Source organism: Hyaena hyaena, unplaced genomic scaffold (assembly GCF_003009895.1).
Source record: "Hyaena hyaena isolate Hyena2069 unplaced genomic scaffold, ASM300989v1 scaffold_480, whole genome shotgun sequence".
NCBI lineage: Eukaryota > Metazoa > Chordata > Mammalia > Carnivora > Hyaenidae > Hyaena > Hyaena hyaena.
This window is the reverse complement of record NW_024081108.1, coordinates 1,114,463-1,131,269: the sequence shown is the minus strand read 5'-3', so window position 1 is coordinate 1,131,269 and position 16,807 is coordinate 1,114,463. Positions and strand designations below refer to the sequence as shown.

The window sequence follows — 16,807 nt, the reverse complement described above, 5'->3', positions numbered from 1 at the left end:
GAGAGGGACAGAGAGAGAGAGAGAGACAGAAGATCCAAAGCAGGCTCTCTATTGACAGCAGAGAGCCGGATGCCGGGCTCAAACTCAGAAACTGTGAGATCATGATCTGAACTGAAATCAAAGTCAGATGCTTAACCAGCTGAGCCACCCAGGTGCCCCTGGTAGGGATTCACCATTCTAAGATGCCATTAAGAGTATTGTGATTCATGGGTAGAGGTCAGAATATCAACATGGACAGGCATTTGGAAGAAGTTGATTCCAGCCCTCCTGGATTACTTTGGGGGTTCAAGACTTCAGTGGAAGAAGTAACTACAAATGTGGTAGAACTAGCAAAAGAATTAGAATTGGAACCTGAAGGTGTGACTGAATTGCTATAATCTCATCATAAAAAACTCAATGGGTAGGAGTTGCTTGTTATGGATGAGCAAAGAAAATGGTTTCTTGAGATGATACCTACTCCTGGTGAAGATGCTGTGCAGATTGTTAAAATGACAACAAAAGATTTAGAATATCACATAAACTTAGTTTGGTAAAGCAGCAGCAGAGTTTGAGAGGATTGACTCCAGTTTTGAAAGAAGCTCTGTGGGTAAAATATCAAACAGCATCGCATATTATGGAGAAATCATTTGTCCAAGGAAGGGTTAATCAGTGTGGCAATTTTCATTGTTTTACTCTAAGAAATTACCACAGCCACCCCATCCTTCAGGAAACATCCACTGATTTGGCAGCAGCCAGCAACATTGAGGCAAGACCTTCACGAGCAAAAACATGACTCACTAAAAGTACAGATGATGGTTAGCATTTATAGCAATAAAGCATTTTTTTTAAGTTTATTTATTTTGAGAGAGAGAGAATCTTAAGCAGGGCTTGGGCTCATGAACTGTGAGATCATGACCTGAGCCAAAATCAAGAGTCACATGCTTAATTGACCGGGCTATCCAGGCGCCCCAAGCAGTAAAATATTTTTAAATTGAGGTATATACATTTTTTAATACATGATCCTATTGCATCCTTACTATACCATGGTATAGTGTAAACATAACTTTATGTGCAATGGGAAACCAGAAACTTCAGTTGATTTTATTGCAGTATTTGCTCTATTATGGTGGTCTGTAACTGAATCTGCAGTATCTTGTCATTTCTTCATTATCCTGGTAGACTTATTGAAATTAAAGTCCAAATGTGTTTTATGTAGTTTTTTGTCAGAGACCTTTAAGTTCAGCATTTCCTGTAGTGAGGAAGAAATTAATTCTCTAGACAGTGAGGATTGTCAGCTAGTGAGTGAGTTATCAAAGATCAGATAGTCCATAGAGGTATAATTCATCCTCAGGAAAGCATTATACCAAAGTCGGACACGTTGATTATCAGCAATTGCATATAATTCAGCCTAAGAGCACCAAGACCCTTAAGGTATTTTTCATCTTTTTGGTATTACCTTATAATAAAAAGTCAACTCTGTATGCCTTCTGTCTGTCCTGAACCCAGTTTTTAGTGTTATCATTGTTGGGAGAAGTAATCAAGACATAATCCCTCACAGTTTGAATAAAATCTGGAGTCCTGAAAAGTCATGAGGGGCCCCCCGGGTGGCTCAGTTTGTTAAATGTCTGACCTCAGTTCAGGTCATGAGCTCATGGTTTTGGGGTTCCAGCCCTGCATCTGGCTCTGCTGACAGCTCAGAGCCTGGAGGCTGCTTCGGTTTCTGTCTCTCTGTGTCTCTCTCTCTCTGCCCCTCCCCCACTCATTCTCTTTCTCTCTCAAAAGTAAGTAAACATTAAAAAAAAAAAAAATTTTTTTTAAATGTCATCAGTAAACAGACCAATTAATCCTAAAATGGTCTCTGAGGATTTCAGTTTCTTTATGAATTCTACTTGGGTAAAATAGTATCATTTAGAAAAATATTCCAGAATGCTGTATGCTCACATTTTGGTAGTTTGCTCATTATTTACTAAATCTATAATATAAGAAAGCAAATTATTGGAGTACAAGTTTATAAAGTAAATATTCTCTGATTTTCCTCAGCTATTCTTTTTTCCATTTTACTTTTCTCCATTCTGTGCAGTAGTCAGTGTTAAATTTGGTTTGTAGTCTTCCAGAGCTTTTCGATGTACATATCTTTTTCTTATACAGATGACCTTTTTTGTTTGTGCAGGTTTTGCCTCATTATTTTAAACTATTGCCTTATATCAAATATATTCATTTGAATATATAGTCATATTTTATCAGGCTTGTATTAATGAGTATATTTTTTTCTATTTACAATGTTGTAGTGTATGTATTTCTGTATTTTTGTGTGTGTGTGCACTTCTGTGAACATATTTATAGGATAAGTTTCAGATTTCTTAGGTTAAAGATTTACCTTATAGGTAATTGCCAAATGATCCTCCTTTTATCAGTTTAGGATCTTAGCAGTTTGAGAGTTCCTGGTTTCTACATCTTTGCCAGTTGGTGCCATCCATCTTTTTAGTTATTGCCAGTTGAATTGCTCCTATTCCGATTTATAAAACCAGTGTCTTATTTTAAATTTGCATTTCTTTTATTGAAGTTCCAAAGCAGTTTCATATTTACTGATCATTTTTTGCTTTTATCTGTGGATAGTCTGCTCAGTTCTTTTGTCTGTTGGAGTGGAGGATGGGTATCTTTTAAAGATTATTTCCACGCATTGTAATTAGGGATGCTAAGTCTTCCAGGTAGGGCATTAGGTTGCAAATGAATTATCCAAATCATTTGTCTTTTAACATTGTCTGTGGAATTATGTTTTTTACAGGTCATGTTTTGGAGGGGGGATGGGGTAGAGGGAGAGAAAATCTCAAACAGGCCTCCATGCCCAGCGCTAGGGGAAGAGTTGGAGCAGGGGGGCACAAGGCAGAGAGGATGGACTTGATCTCCTGATTTACAACTGTGAGCCAGAAATAGAGTTGGATGATGCTTAACCCAGGCGCCCAACAGATTTTTAATATTTATGTAGTCCAGTATCATCTTTCCTCCATGGCTCTGCATTTCATTTCCGTCTTAGGGATAACTTGACCCACATAATTACCCCCCACCCGTTTTTTTTGAAAGTTTGTTTTGAGAGAGTGTGTGCACACAAGTGGGGGAGGGGCAGAGTTAAGAGGAATAGAGAGAGAATCCCAAGCAGGCTCCTTGTGGAGCACACAGGGCTCTTTCTCACAGCCTAGAGAGATCAATCAGTCTTAACCAACTGAGCTACGCAGGCTCCCCTACCTACATACATATTCTATTTAATAACTGCATGTAGCCTCTTTTATGGATGTATATTTTATTTAAATCAGCAGTTCTCAAACTTTTTCGTCTCTGGACCTTTTTATACTCTTAAAAGTTATTGAAGGGCCACCTGGGTGGCTCAGTCTGCTAAGCACCAGACTTAGGCTCAGGTCATGATCTTACAGTTCATGGGTTCGAACCCTGTGACATCTCAGAGCCTGAAGCCTGCTTCAGTTTTGTATCTCCCTCTCTCTCTCTGCCCTGCCCCCGCTCACGCTGCCTGTCTCTCAAAAATAAACATTAAAAAAATTTTTTTTATTGAAGATGCCACAGAGCTTTGGTTATATAGATTTTTATCTATTTCCATTTATTATATTAGAAAATAAACCTGAGAATATGTAAAATTAAATACTCATTGAAAAAATCCATTGTATGTTAACAAATATTTTTATTAATTTTTGTAAGTTTATTTATTTTGAGGGGGGCGGGGGCAGAGACAGGAAGAGAGAGCGAGAATTCCAGGCAGTCTCCACTCTGTCAGTGCAGAGCCCTATGGCGGCTCAAACTCATGAACTGTGAGATCATGATCTGAGCTGAAGTCAGACGCTTAACCGACTGAGCCACCAGGCACCCCCACATAAATATTTTATATGAAAAAATATTTTAAAAATATAATGAGAAGTACAACATTTTTGCATTTTTATAAATCTCTTTAAGTGCCTGACTTAATAGAAGTTAGTTGTATTTTCATAGCTGCTCCTGCATTCAGTCTGTGGAGGAGATAAGTTGTTTTATATTAAATACAGGAAAATGTGACCACATATGTTCATGGCTGGAAAAGGGAAGGGGATTTTCAATAGCCTTTCAAGCTAATTACAGGTATTCTCCTTTGATACTAGGTTTCTTATAGGTCACCAGTAGTGTAGAATCTGAAGCCATATCCAAGAACCTTTCTTTCTTTTTTTTCCCCCAGTATTTTGTTTTTGAGAGAGAGAGAGACAGAGTATGAGTCTGGGAGGTGCAGAGAGAGAGGGAGACAATCTGAAACAGGCTCTAAGGTCTTAGCTGTCAGCACAGAGTCCAACATAGGGCTCGAACTCATGACCTGTAAGATGATGACCTGAGCCCTGAAGCCAAAGTTGGACACTTAACTGACTGAGCCACCCAGGTGCCCCTCCAAGAACTTTTCCTACTCTGTTATATTAAAAATCTTTCAGTTTATCTTACATTTGAAATGCATCTTTTACTCATGCATGATTTTGCAACACCACTGGTCATTTGAAAAACAGTGAGTTATTCAGATCTTCTGCATATTGATACTTTTCATTATAAAAACAGTAGTATTCATTAATATCACTACTAAACTCACTAAACTTTAAGTTTGTCAAGCTCAACAGGGGCACATGCAGGATTTCCAAAATTCTGATTTTCTCCTGAGAGTCCACAGTAAAGCATCAGGCTCACTTTCTTCATTTTCAAGAAATAGCCATGGTTTATCTGTCAGTCATTGTTAAAGTGGTGTTCCATGAAAAAAGTGGCTAATTCATTTCACAGTTCAGTTTTTTAAGCATTGTTCTTTGGTATGCAGAAGTGTTGTTTTAGCATTTTTGATTTTTTTTTTTGCAGAGTATGAAAAAGACTGTACATAAGTTGAAATTTAATGAAACCAATAATTATTGCTTCATCAGTTGTATTCTTCACTAAAACTGACATTGTTGTTACTATGAGAGGTGGTGGTAATAAAGGGTATAGTGACCGCTATTACCATTTGGTACCACTATATGAAACTTGCTAAAGCACCAGCGCATTTACCACACCATTGCTTTTGTACCATTAGTATAGATGTCAACACAGTTAAAAACGAAAGAATGCTTTAGCATTATTATGAAAATAGTTTTTACTTATCACAGCTTCTAAAAGGGTCTTGGGGTCCCCTTAGTGTCTGCACATTTTGGTAACTGTGATTTAAATGATCTGTTGTTGAAGGCCCATTAAGATGTTTCCCAATTTTCCAGCATTAAGAACATTCTTGTACAATATTTGTGCCTAGTCATCTAATTATTAGGATAGATTTTTGTATGTTTAATGGCTGAGTGCAGTAAAAAAAGACAAAAAGACAATTTTAGTGTCATTTTAATTGAGATATAATTGACCTATAACATTAATTTCAGATATACAACATAACTCAGTATTTATGTGTATTGTGAAATGTTCACTATAGGAAGTGTACATTATAACATCTGTCATGATACACAGTTACAAAGTTTTTTCTTTGTGACGAGAACTTTTACTGTTTACTCCTCTCTTAACAACTTTTACATATATAGTACATTGTTATTAACTGTAGTCACCATGTTGTATATTACACAGTTATGAGTTATTTATTGTATAACTGGAAGTTTATACCTTTTGACTGCTTTCACCCCTTTTCACTCTACCCTCACTTCTAGCATCTAGTCTGTTCTCTGTGTCTATGAGCTTGGTTTTTTTAAGATTCCACATATAAGTGAGATTATATGGTATTTGTCTTATTTCTTTGACTTAGTTAGCATAATGCCCTCAGGGTCCATCCAGTGTTGCAAATAACAAAATTCCCCCCTCCCTTTTTTTTTTTGTGGGTGGATAATATTCCATTGTGTACATACAACACTTTCTTTATGCATTCATTCATTGATAGGCACTGAGGTTGTTTCCACATCTTGTCTTTGTAAATAATGCTGCGTGAATATATGGGTGCATATATTTTTTTGAGTTAGTGTTTTCATTTTTTTTTCAATATATACCCAGAAGTAGAATTGCTAGACAATATGGTAGCTCTAAGATTTTTAATTTTTTGAGAATAGATTGAATTAATTTTGGAAGACCAAATTATAGTACTTGACCTTAAGTGTGTGTTTAATAGTTTTTATGCCTTGGCTTTTTTCTTTTTGCCCTTGATAGTGGGTTGGCAAATTCAGATTCTCAAGTGGATGTTGAAATGCATCTCATTATTATGTTAGATTATCCAAGCATTAATCATGGAGTTATGAAATACATGTTATCTGTTTGGAAACGTATCTTTAGGTAACATTTTTGTCAATGAAAAAATAAAATTTTCCTTTTGAGTTACCTTTGGTATAGTAATTCAGACAATATAATTGTACTAAAGATGTTATTTTGTGATATTAAATATAATTTTGAAGTGACAAAAGTTTATCTTCCAGATATTAGTATAAAGCTTTTTTAACAGAGGTATATACAGACATGTAGAAACTAGTATACATTATTTCAGGATATATATCTGTGGTAGCATTACTCCATGAATCTCTTTATTTTATTTTCTCATTGGTGTGTTTGAGTAAACAGGGACTTTATTAATAGTTTCCTCCCTTTTTTAGAAGTCCCATTTTCACCTCTTAGCTAATATCTTTTTATTTCTCTGAAAATCCAGCTTTCTTGTTCCCTACTTTCCTGTCTGGTTTAAGTACTTCTGCTCTTTTTTCATGAGTAACTGCTGAATATCTTGGTTATAGCACTTATTAGCACACTGTAATTGTCTCTCTGCTACATTTCTGTGAATTACTCTAAGGGCTGAACCTCAATAGGTCTCTAAAGTATACAGCAGAGAATCTGTTATGAAGTAGGTATAAAATATATATTTTAAAAATGAAAGAAAAAACTCATTATTTGTCACTCTTAATATTTACCATTTAAAATTGTTTAAATTAAGAGAAATTCAAATTTTTAATTGTGTTAAAATACATAGATCATAAAATTTGCCATCTTAACCATTTTCATCTTGCAAAACCAAAACTCTGTACCCATTAAACAATTATGCATTCCCTTTCCTTCTAGTCCCCTGCCCTTCTACTTTCTGCCTCTGTGTTTGATTACTGTAGGTACCTCATACAAATAGAATCAGTACTGTTTTGTCTTTTGATGAGCTTATTTCACTTACTGTCCTCAAGGTTCATTCTCAGAATTTCCTTTTTAAGTCTCATAAGTATTCCACTTTATGTTCATTTATACCACATTTTGTTTATTCATCTGTTAGTGGACATTTAGGTTGCTTCCTCCCTTTGGCTGTTGTGAAGAATGCTGCTAGAAATGTGAATGAATTAAAACTACCATTTTTTTTTAACGCTGACCTTTTACTTTTAGATGGGCACTCTGGTTTTTTAAAAATGATAAAAGCAAAACTTGGCAAGCAAACCTTCGGCTGATCTCTAAGTTTGATACTGTTGAAGACTTTTGGGCGTAAGTAACCATTTTAGGATGTTTATTTTATGAATTGTGTAATTTTTCATTTTAAATCATGGATAAATGAAGGGTAAGGTGAATAGTTAATAAATATTCATCTGTAGACCTACCTGTTTGTCCGTCTCCTCACAGCTCTTTATTTTTCATCATTTAGAAAGCTCCAGTCTTGTCATCCTTTAGCCCTGTGTATTTTGTTTATTCCTTGTCCCAAGATCTCCTTTCCTTGAGAATCCTTTATTGCTTCTAGAATTTTGAAGTTTGTTGGAGCTTGTCCTTTTCTTGGTTGCCTAGATACATCTGTCACATACTCCAGAGCTTTGTTAAGTTCCCATTTGTGCAAATTCTTTTTGGTATAACTCCTGGGATTTCTTGTGATGGGGTTTCTGAGATTTCACAAACTGAAATCCTCAAAATTCAGGTTTGTCCCAAGTATCTGTGATGTTAGTTGATCAACTTCAAGAAGAATAGTTGAAATACCTTTGAGATTTTGTTTTAGATTTAGCAAAAAGTTCAGATATCAGGGTCAAACCTTTGCTTGATTCAAAATATAAAATTGTGAAGTCTTCAAGACGTTTTATAATACTGATTCTCTAAAAACAAAGTTAATTTAGTATGTAATTTTATTTGAAAAATAATTTCCATTTCAAAGATAAAATGTGTTTATGAGCTATGAATTAACTAGTAGTTACCTAAAAATTTTAATTTGTACATCTAGTATATTTTTAGATCATATATATCTGTATTGAATCAGTGAGCAACTCTTCTGTATTAACATAACCACCAGAGTGTATTAACATTAACTGCCTAAGTGTATTTTGCCCACACTAAGAACAGATTGTCAGAAGATTCATACATGTATACTTCCTCCAGAACAGAAACAATATTCTTCTGTGTGTTTCCAGTGCTTTGCCCATAATAGACATGTAGTATACCTTCGGATCACTGGAAGAAAAAAACATTGAATAATTAGAGAAAACTATAAATTGTGAAATTTTAAGAGTGGTCACTTTATATTGGAATCATTGACTGTTTTGTTTTTTTTTTAAGTAATGGAACTCTATTTAAATCCCCAGTAATTCATAGGTCTGGTTGTCTGTCTGGTTAAACTAAGGTTATTTTACCCTTCATCAAAACATCAAGTGATTTTCTTCCTTAATTGTATTTGAGTTCTCCAGACCAAGTCTGTGGAGGAGGAAGAGCAAGAGTCTTGAAACATTTCCCCCACTGAATCAGAGCCACATATATCTAGTATGGTTAGCTTTCACCATTTTACATAATTGCGTTTCTAAGTGGACCTCTAATTTAGAATATGGTCGCCTACTGTAGTTATGTGTAAGCAATATCATTGCATTGTGGACTTTTATATTGTAATTTAGACATATGAAGGAATCCTTTAGCTTTCTGTAAATATCTAAGCACTTCTTAATATCTCACTTTTTTTCTGGCAGATTTAGTGGTAAACAACTGTTGAGCCCTTTGGGATTTATGAAGTTTTGTCTGTAGTGTTCTAATTCTGTTTAAATTGTGTCATTACTAATTTTCATTACTGTAAACTTGCTAAGAGACCTTAGAGCAACATGATGGAGAAAGGAGGCACCTAGAGAAGCATTGGTCATTTCTACCTTGAATGCCATTGAAGACAACCATTTCTATCCTGTCCATTAATTTTATAAAGTGGTGCTAATTTTATAGTTATTGTTAGTATCCAGGCCTCTTGTGTTGCCCAGAGGAAGGTGCCATTGATAATGTAGTTTGGAAAGAGTGACCATTAAGTAGAATAACTCGACAAACCTTATTATTCAGCCCTATGCTACCTTTCCCCAAATTGAGTTTATATGTTATCCTGTAGAATGTGATTCAAAGAATGCCAGAATCTTTCTTAAGACTCTACTTGAAGTATTTCTAGACTGGGTTAAAATAGTGTCAAGAGAATCTGACTAAAGATAATAGCATGGTCTGTGGTCTGCAGATGGAGTAAAGATCATATTTCTGCATCTAACATTGGAGACAGGCAAAGCATTCTTACTCTGTTGCTATTGATATAACAATTTTGTTACAAGAAACTTTAGAAGATCAAATGATTTAGCATTCTACCTCTAAGCTAGTGAATATCTAAGTCATCTCAAGTGTTAAACTGTTACGTTAGTATTTGGGGAAAAGTTTAGAAATACAGATTCTAGGGTTCTACTCTGTATATATTTTTTAAATGAATGGCTTTTTTTAAGGTTTTTCTTTTTTAATTTTGAGAGAGAGCGAGCGAGCGTTTATTTATTTATTTGTTTTGAGAGAGAGAGAGAATGAGAATCCCAAGCAGGTTCTGCGCTGTCAGTGCAGAGCCAGATGTGGGGCTTGAGCTCATGAACCATGAAACCATAACCTGAGTCGAAACCAAGTGACTGAGCCATGAAGGTGCTCCTCTAATCCCCTATATTTAAGGAATTAAGGATTAAAATCACAAGGAATAGGTCCTGGAACTGTTGTTTTGTTTTCAAAGCTTCCCAAATGATTGCTATGCTGATTGACTAGTAATGATTGTGATATTTGAAGCCTATTGGTCTGTTCTACTCTTGGATATCTTCATGGATATTAATGTTATTTTATTTCAGTCATGCAGTCCTGATAGGAAGTTTACCTTGCTTTCTCTTGATTTGTCTTTTTGTGTATTTAAAACTACTTGTTATTAGCCTTATAAATTCTTTCATGTACTTAAAGGCCATCTCAAACCTCCTAGTCTCAGTTTCTCATATAAACATATGGATGCATTAAGTTAACTAATGCATCAAAATATATTTTTGTCAAAGTAAAATCATTAAAAATAGTGTCTTGAAAATCCTCAAATGCTGATTCTTGTACTGACCATTATTAAGGTACCTCTTTGGTCCAGTTCAGAAATGGACTCGTAAACATAAACTTTTATCTTTTGAGTTTTATCACATTCTCTAAATGTATATGTGAGCGCCTAAACTCTGCATTACGTATTTTATGTTTATATTGTCCTTTTCTTTTACCTAGTCTGTACAACCACATCCAGTTGTCTAGTAATTTAATGCCTGGCTGTGACTACTCACTTTTTAAGGTATGTTTAATTGGTGATTTCATATATCAGAAGACTGGGCCATTTAGTTATTCATTAAGAACTCTTGTCAGAAACTTAGGAATAGTTAATGCTCTGAGGTTTGGAGAATAATTAAATTAGTTTTACTAGACTTTAGCATTAACCAGTTTTGCCCTACTGCTATATATAATTGAAATTGAGAGTCTGACTCTGTGGGCATACACTGGTTGATTTTTGAAGAGAGCTTTGATATCCAATCTAGGCTCTTTATATAGATTTGAGTAGCCTGAAGTCCAGAGTTTATCAGGAATTCTTAACTTGGGATGCATTGATCCTTGGGATATTTATAAATGGGTTCTGTCAAGTCGTAGGAGGGTGGGGAGTCATTCATTAACTCTGAAATTGCATAATTTTTGCATATATTTTCTAGGCATAGAAATGTATGTAATTTTTCAAAGGTATATGTTACTCAATATTCAAGAACCTCCAAATTGAATGAAACCCAAGGTCTGATAGCTAGAAGTATCATAACAGTTTTATGGAGAATAAAGTAACAAGTTGACAGAACTGTTGCTTGCGCTTTCTAGTGATCTCTTCAGTTAAAGTAACAGTTTTGTCTAATATTGTTATCTATTAACCTTGTAGGATGGTATCGAGCCCATGTGGGAAGATGAGAAAAACAAACGAGGAGGACGATGGTTAATTACATTGAACAAACAGCAGAGACGAAGTGACCTGGATCGCTTTTGGCTAGAGACAGTAAGGTTTTAAAATTACAGAGTAGTTTTGGCATGTTAAAACTTAATTTGCATTACATTTTACATTGGTTACTTATTTGAAAAGATATTTTCACGCTGTAAAATCTAAGCCGGCAATTAATTTTGTTCTGTCATGTGAGTACTGTATAGTTTACATATTGGTATAGTGAAACCGTGTGCCACATTACAGATCAGATAGAAAGTGATTGGCAGTTGACTCTTACCTTCCACAGTAAGCTCATCCTGTCATTTCATTAACTTCAAAATTACAGAGCCTCACATTTTGTATGATGTAAGTTTTTACAACCCTCTTAGAATATTACTTCGTATACTAAATTCTTTATATCACTAAAGCAAACAGTGAAATTGTAGCTTGATATTATTCATCTTATATGTTATGATATAATCTGGAACTTTTGGCTTTATAAGACATAAATTAGAGATAATTGACATTTTCTATAGTGAGAGAAGTCCTAAACCCCAAGCTATCAGGAATAGGGATGATAGTCTCTTGTGTATTCTCAGCATTTGGTACGGTGTCTTCTTTATAGTTAGCGCTTGTTAAGCAGCTAGTGAATATTTGAATGAATGGGTGTGTGTGTGTGTGTGTGTGTGTGTAAATGGAGAGGCTTAATTTTGCTTTTGGGGGAGGTTATCAGTAAATACCATTTTAGAATTCCACATTAAAAAGTCATTTCAGTTTTGTAAGATGACAAGTTCTGGAGATGGACGCTTGTGATAATTGTGAATATACCTACGCCACTGAACCGTTCCCTTAAAAATGGTTAAAGCGATTTAATGTCATGTGTCATCTATACTCAAAAATTTTCTAATGGTTAAAATGGTAATTTTTTTTTAAATTCTTTTTTATTAAATGGTAAATTTTATGTATATTTGCCACAATAAAAAAATTAGAAAATGCTCACGAAAAACCACAAGAACAAGAGGCAGTTAATCTAACCATGAGTAACTATTCAGTTATTATTAATATAATGACAACTGTTCAGTCATTCTATTAATATTTGTTTGCTGGCAAGTATAAGCAGCAGCAGAACAAATGAATATTAAGATAATTTGCCTTTATATGTCCCCTGATAACAATTGCCCCATTTGCTGAAAAAGTTAAAACAACTGCTAATGTTCTTGTTATTAAGCAAAGAAACACGTGAATTCTTAAAAAGTCAGGACAAAGAACTGTAAACATAAAATTTAGACTTTCAAGAAATCAGTTTTTGATTTAAAAACTGTTTCTTAGTTTTGTATGCATACGGATATGTAAGGGACATTTGCAGTTTAATAAGCAATATATAATCTATTTAATTTGGGATTAAATTTTTTTTAAGCTGCTGTGCCTTATTGGAGAATCCTTTGATGACTACAGTGATGATGTATGTGGAGCGGTTGTTAATGTTAGAGCTAAAGGTGATAAGATAGCAATATGGACTACTGAATGTGAAAACAGAGAGGCTGTTACACATATAGGGTAAGTTTTGCTGTTTGTATACTTGCTTTAAAATATTAAGATAACTAAAGCAGAAGTACTGTTATTTAAGGCTTTAAAAATAAGTGGATCTGTAAATCATGATTTTCCCTGTATTGTTTTCATCAACACTTTTATAGTCTTGAACTACTCCACTGGTTTTCAGTGACTTGTTCATATTTTTTAAAATTTCTCTAAAATTCTTTTCCCTAGCAATGGAGTATAATCGCCAGAATACTGAATTTTGACATTTAGCATTTTATTCATTTATCAAATGAGAATATGAAGTCTTTTTTGTACTTTAAAACCATAACACGAATAAGTAATACCCATAATAATTCAGTGAACGTTGACAAACGGTATATGTGCATCCTGTGCATGTGTGTGTACACTGTACATAACATTTCTGTCAAATTTAAGCAATAGTATCTTAATTTTGTCCATATTTAAAACCCACATGTGTATGTTTTTACATTTTTCTTTTGGTAAATATTATTCCTTGCAAAAATTGCCTGTTGCCTTTCACCCAAAATGTTGGTCAGTATTAACTTGGAATTTCTTTTCACTACATTTAACTTAGTAAAATTTGACTTTAAATTTTGTATTAAAATTCTGCATTGGTCACAGGTCATAAAATGTTTGGTTTGCCTTTTGTGATTTCTTTTTTTTCCAAACATTATGAATTCTATGAACATAATTCCTTCTGGATTAAAAAAAGTCTGAGGATTTTCCCAGTTTTACTCTACAGAGGTTTTCTGTAAAAGAGAGAAGTTGACTGTTACTTTGTCATCATATTCTTTTTTTTTTTTTAATATTTATTTTGAGAGAGAGAAAGCATGAGCACGGGAGAGAGGGAGAAAGAGAGAATCCCACGCAGGCCTCGCCCTGTCGGTGCAGAGCCCCATGCGTGGTTTGATTCCATAAACTGAAATCATGACCTGAGCCGAAATCAAGAGTCAGACATTTAACCGACTGAGCCACCCAGGTGTCCCAATTTGTCATCATATTCTTAATTTTTCTGTCAGCATCAGGACTTAATAGTTGTGGGATTTCATATTTGAAATCAATTTAAAAAAACAAGTATCAATTTCTTTCCTGTGAAAATCGTGTATTTGTGTCAATATTAAAAGTTACCAAAATCTTTGTAAAACATTTGACCTCAGTTTTTCTAGGAAAGATTATTTATTTATTTATTTATCTATTTATCTATTTATTTATTTTGAGAGAGAGACTGAGAGCACAGGCAGGGGAGGGGCAGGGAGAGAGGGAGAATCCCAAGCAGGCTCCATGTGGGCATTGCGCAGAGTGAGACTGAGAACTCAAACTCAGGAAACTGTGAGATCATGACAACCTGAGCTGAGCTGACATCAAGTTGGTACAACTTGAGCCTGGCTTAACCAACTGAGCCACTCAGGTGCCCTGGGAAGATTTTTTTTTCCCCCTCCTCTTCCAAGTTGTATGGCTCAGTGCTCTGGCTTTCTAGCATTTTTAATGAAAAGGAATACATTGTTTCATAATATACATTATCATGAAATTATTTTTAGAACTTTCATATGAATGAAGGTAGTAGAATCTTCTGGAAGGTGCAGTATGAATAAAACTGCCATAGTATCATATTGGAGGATTTAGTGCCATGAAAATATGTATTTATTTTATTTTGGTGCTTATTTTGAAATTTTGCTATTTTTTTCTTTAGAATATATGTCTAGATTCTTAAATTTACTTGTGATGCTTTTTGTGATCTGTCCTCAATTTTATCTTGTTAACCTTTTTGCTCATGTTTTCTTTCCTTATGAGCTGTAGCCACACAGCCTTATTTTTGTTCCCCATCCTTCAGATGTGTTTCATTTTCTCAGCATTTTACTTTTAACCCCATGACTTTTAAACGGGAACTTTCTTTGATTTCACAGATAGGATTAGATCATCTTTGTTATACAATATCACAACCCCTATACTTACTCACTTTGGCACTCATCATAGTTTATTTTTAAAATAGAGTCACATGTTATTTGAAAAGTAGATTGCAGAGTTAGTATATAAGGCAGAAATCATTTATGTCCTAAATTACCCTCAAAATACCATAAAGTAATAAGTATGATAAATGTAATTTGCACTTTTATATAATATCTATTATGGTTTATATGAAAAATATAATTGTAGCACTTTAGATCAGAGAATTAGAGTAGACCTATGTTGGAAATTAATTTTGTATACATTAATTATGCATGTGCTATGCTTTACCCTATGTATATATGATTATTTGTTTAGAGATAATCAAATACTATAAACATCCAGGAACTGTCTAAACTTTGCTTATTATTGATTTATTAATAGTTACAGTGCCTGATAACATAATAGAGTCTCAAATATTGTTTCGGTGATTAGCCAAGATTGTTGTGAAAATGAAGAGTATATTTTGTTAAAAGGAAAAGTATGCAATGTCCTGTTTCACTCTGTAGATATTTTTTTATATATAAAGAATAATACTGAATTTGGTGTGTGTGAATAAAAATTAACAGCTACTTTTTTTCTTTTGCTTCTTCTAGGAGGGTATACAAGGAAAGGTTAGGACTTCCTCCAAAGATAGTGATTGGTTATCAGTCCCATGCAGACACAGCTACTAAGAGCGGCTCCACCACTAAAAATAGGTTTGTTGTTTAAGAAGACACCTTCTGAGTATTCTCATAGGAGACTGCGTCAAGCAATCGAGATTTGGGAGCTGAACCAAAGCCTCTTCAAAAGCAGAGTGGACTGCATTTAAATTTGATTTCCATCTAAATGTTGCTAAGATATAAGAGAAGTCTCATTCGCCTTTGTCTTGTACTTCTGTGTTCATTTTTTTTTTTTTTTTTTTTTTTGGCTAGAGTGTCCACTATCCCAATCAAAGAATTACAGTACACATCATCCCCAGAATCCATGAATGTGTTCCTGGCCCACTCTATTGTAATAGCTTAGTAGAATTACCATTACAAACACACTTTACCCATCCACAATATTCAAAAAAGAACTTGTATTTCTATACCTTAAAGGAAAAAAATTCTGTTTATGTTCCATTGTATGCAGGAGCATATTTTGCTGGTTTGAAAGAGTATGATGCATACAGTTTTCTAGCAATTTTCTTTGTTTCTTTTTACAGCATTGTCTTTGCTGTACTCTTGCTGATGGCTGCTAGATTTTAATTTATTTGTTTCCCTACTTGATAACATTAGTGATTCTGATTTCAGTTTTTCATTTGTTTTGCTTTTGTTTTTTTTTTTTTCCTCATGTAACATTGGTGAAGGATCCAGGAATATGACACAAAGGTGGAATAAACATTAATTTTGTGCATTCTTTGGTAATTTTTTTGTTTTTTTGTAACTACAAAGCTTTGCTACAAATTTATGCATTTCATTCAAATCAGTGATCTATGTTTGTGTGATTTCCTAAACATAATTGTGGATTATAAAAAAAAATGTAACATCATAATTACATTCCTAATTAGAATTAGTATGTCTGTTTTTGTATCTTTATGCTGTATTTTAACACTTTGTATTACTTAGGTTATTTTGCTTTGGTTAAAAAATGGCTCAAGTAGAAAAGCGGTCCCATTCATATTAAGACAGTGTACAAAACTGTAAATAAAATGTGTACAGTGAATTGTCTTTTAGACAACTAGATTTGTCCTTTTATTTCTCCATCTCTATAGAAGGAATTTGTGTTTCTTATTGCCAGGCAGTCTCTATTGTGTCTTTTTGTAGTGTCTTCCACGTGAACAGCATAAGTTTGGAGCACTAGTTTATTATGTTATAATTTTTAATAAATTGAATAGGTAGCATCATATGTATGGAATTAAATTGATGTGGCTATCTTTGTTTTTTGATACAGGAAGGCATAGTCCTTCAGTCATAGGTAAATAATGTACTCTTAATGTATTAAAACACGAGAGAATTGTTATCTTGGTGCATTACCATTTGATTGGTAGGAATGGTAGTTGTAAAACTTGGTTGCTGAATTGAGATGTTCTTTTGTGAGTGTCAAAATGATAGCAAAGGGAAAGAGTACAGGTGGTGGGGA

At 34.1% G+C, this 16,807-nt stretch overlaps 1 protein-coding gene across 2 annotated transcripts in view; it reads left to right on the top strand.

The window, feature by feature from the left end:
- Nucleotides 1-16,408, top strand: part of EIF4E (eukaryotic translation initiation factor 4E) — a 41,457-nt gene extending 25,049 nt beyond the window's left edge. For both annotated transcript variants that reach the window (XM_039254239.1, XM_039254238.1), the window contains 5 exons: nucleotides 7,363-7,458; nucleotides 10,474-10,537; nucleotides 11,162-11,275; nucleotides 12,618-12,757; nucleotides 15,301-16,408. In XM_039254239.1, coding sequence (XP_039110170.1) covers nucleotides 7,363-7,458; nucleotides 10,474-10,537; nucleotides 11,162-11,275; nucleotides 12,618-12,757; nucleotides 15,301-15,415 — 529 coding nt within the window. In that variant the 3' untranslated portion in view covers nucleotides 15,416-16,408. The remainder of the gene's footprint in view (nucleotides 1-7,362; nucleotides 7,459-10,473; nucleotides 10,538-11,161; nucleotides 11,276-12,617; nucleotides 12,758-15,300) is intronic.
- Nucleotides 16,409-16,807: the final 399 nt, after the last annotated feature.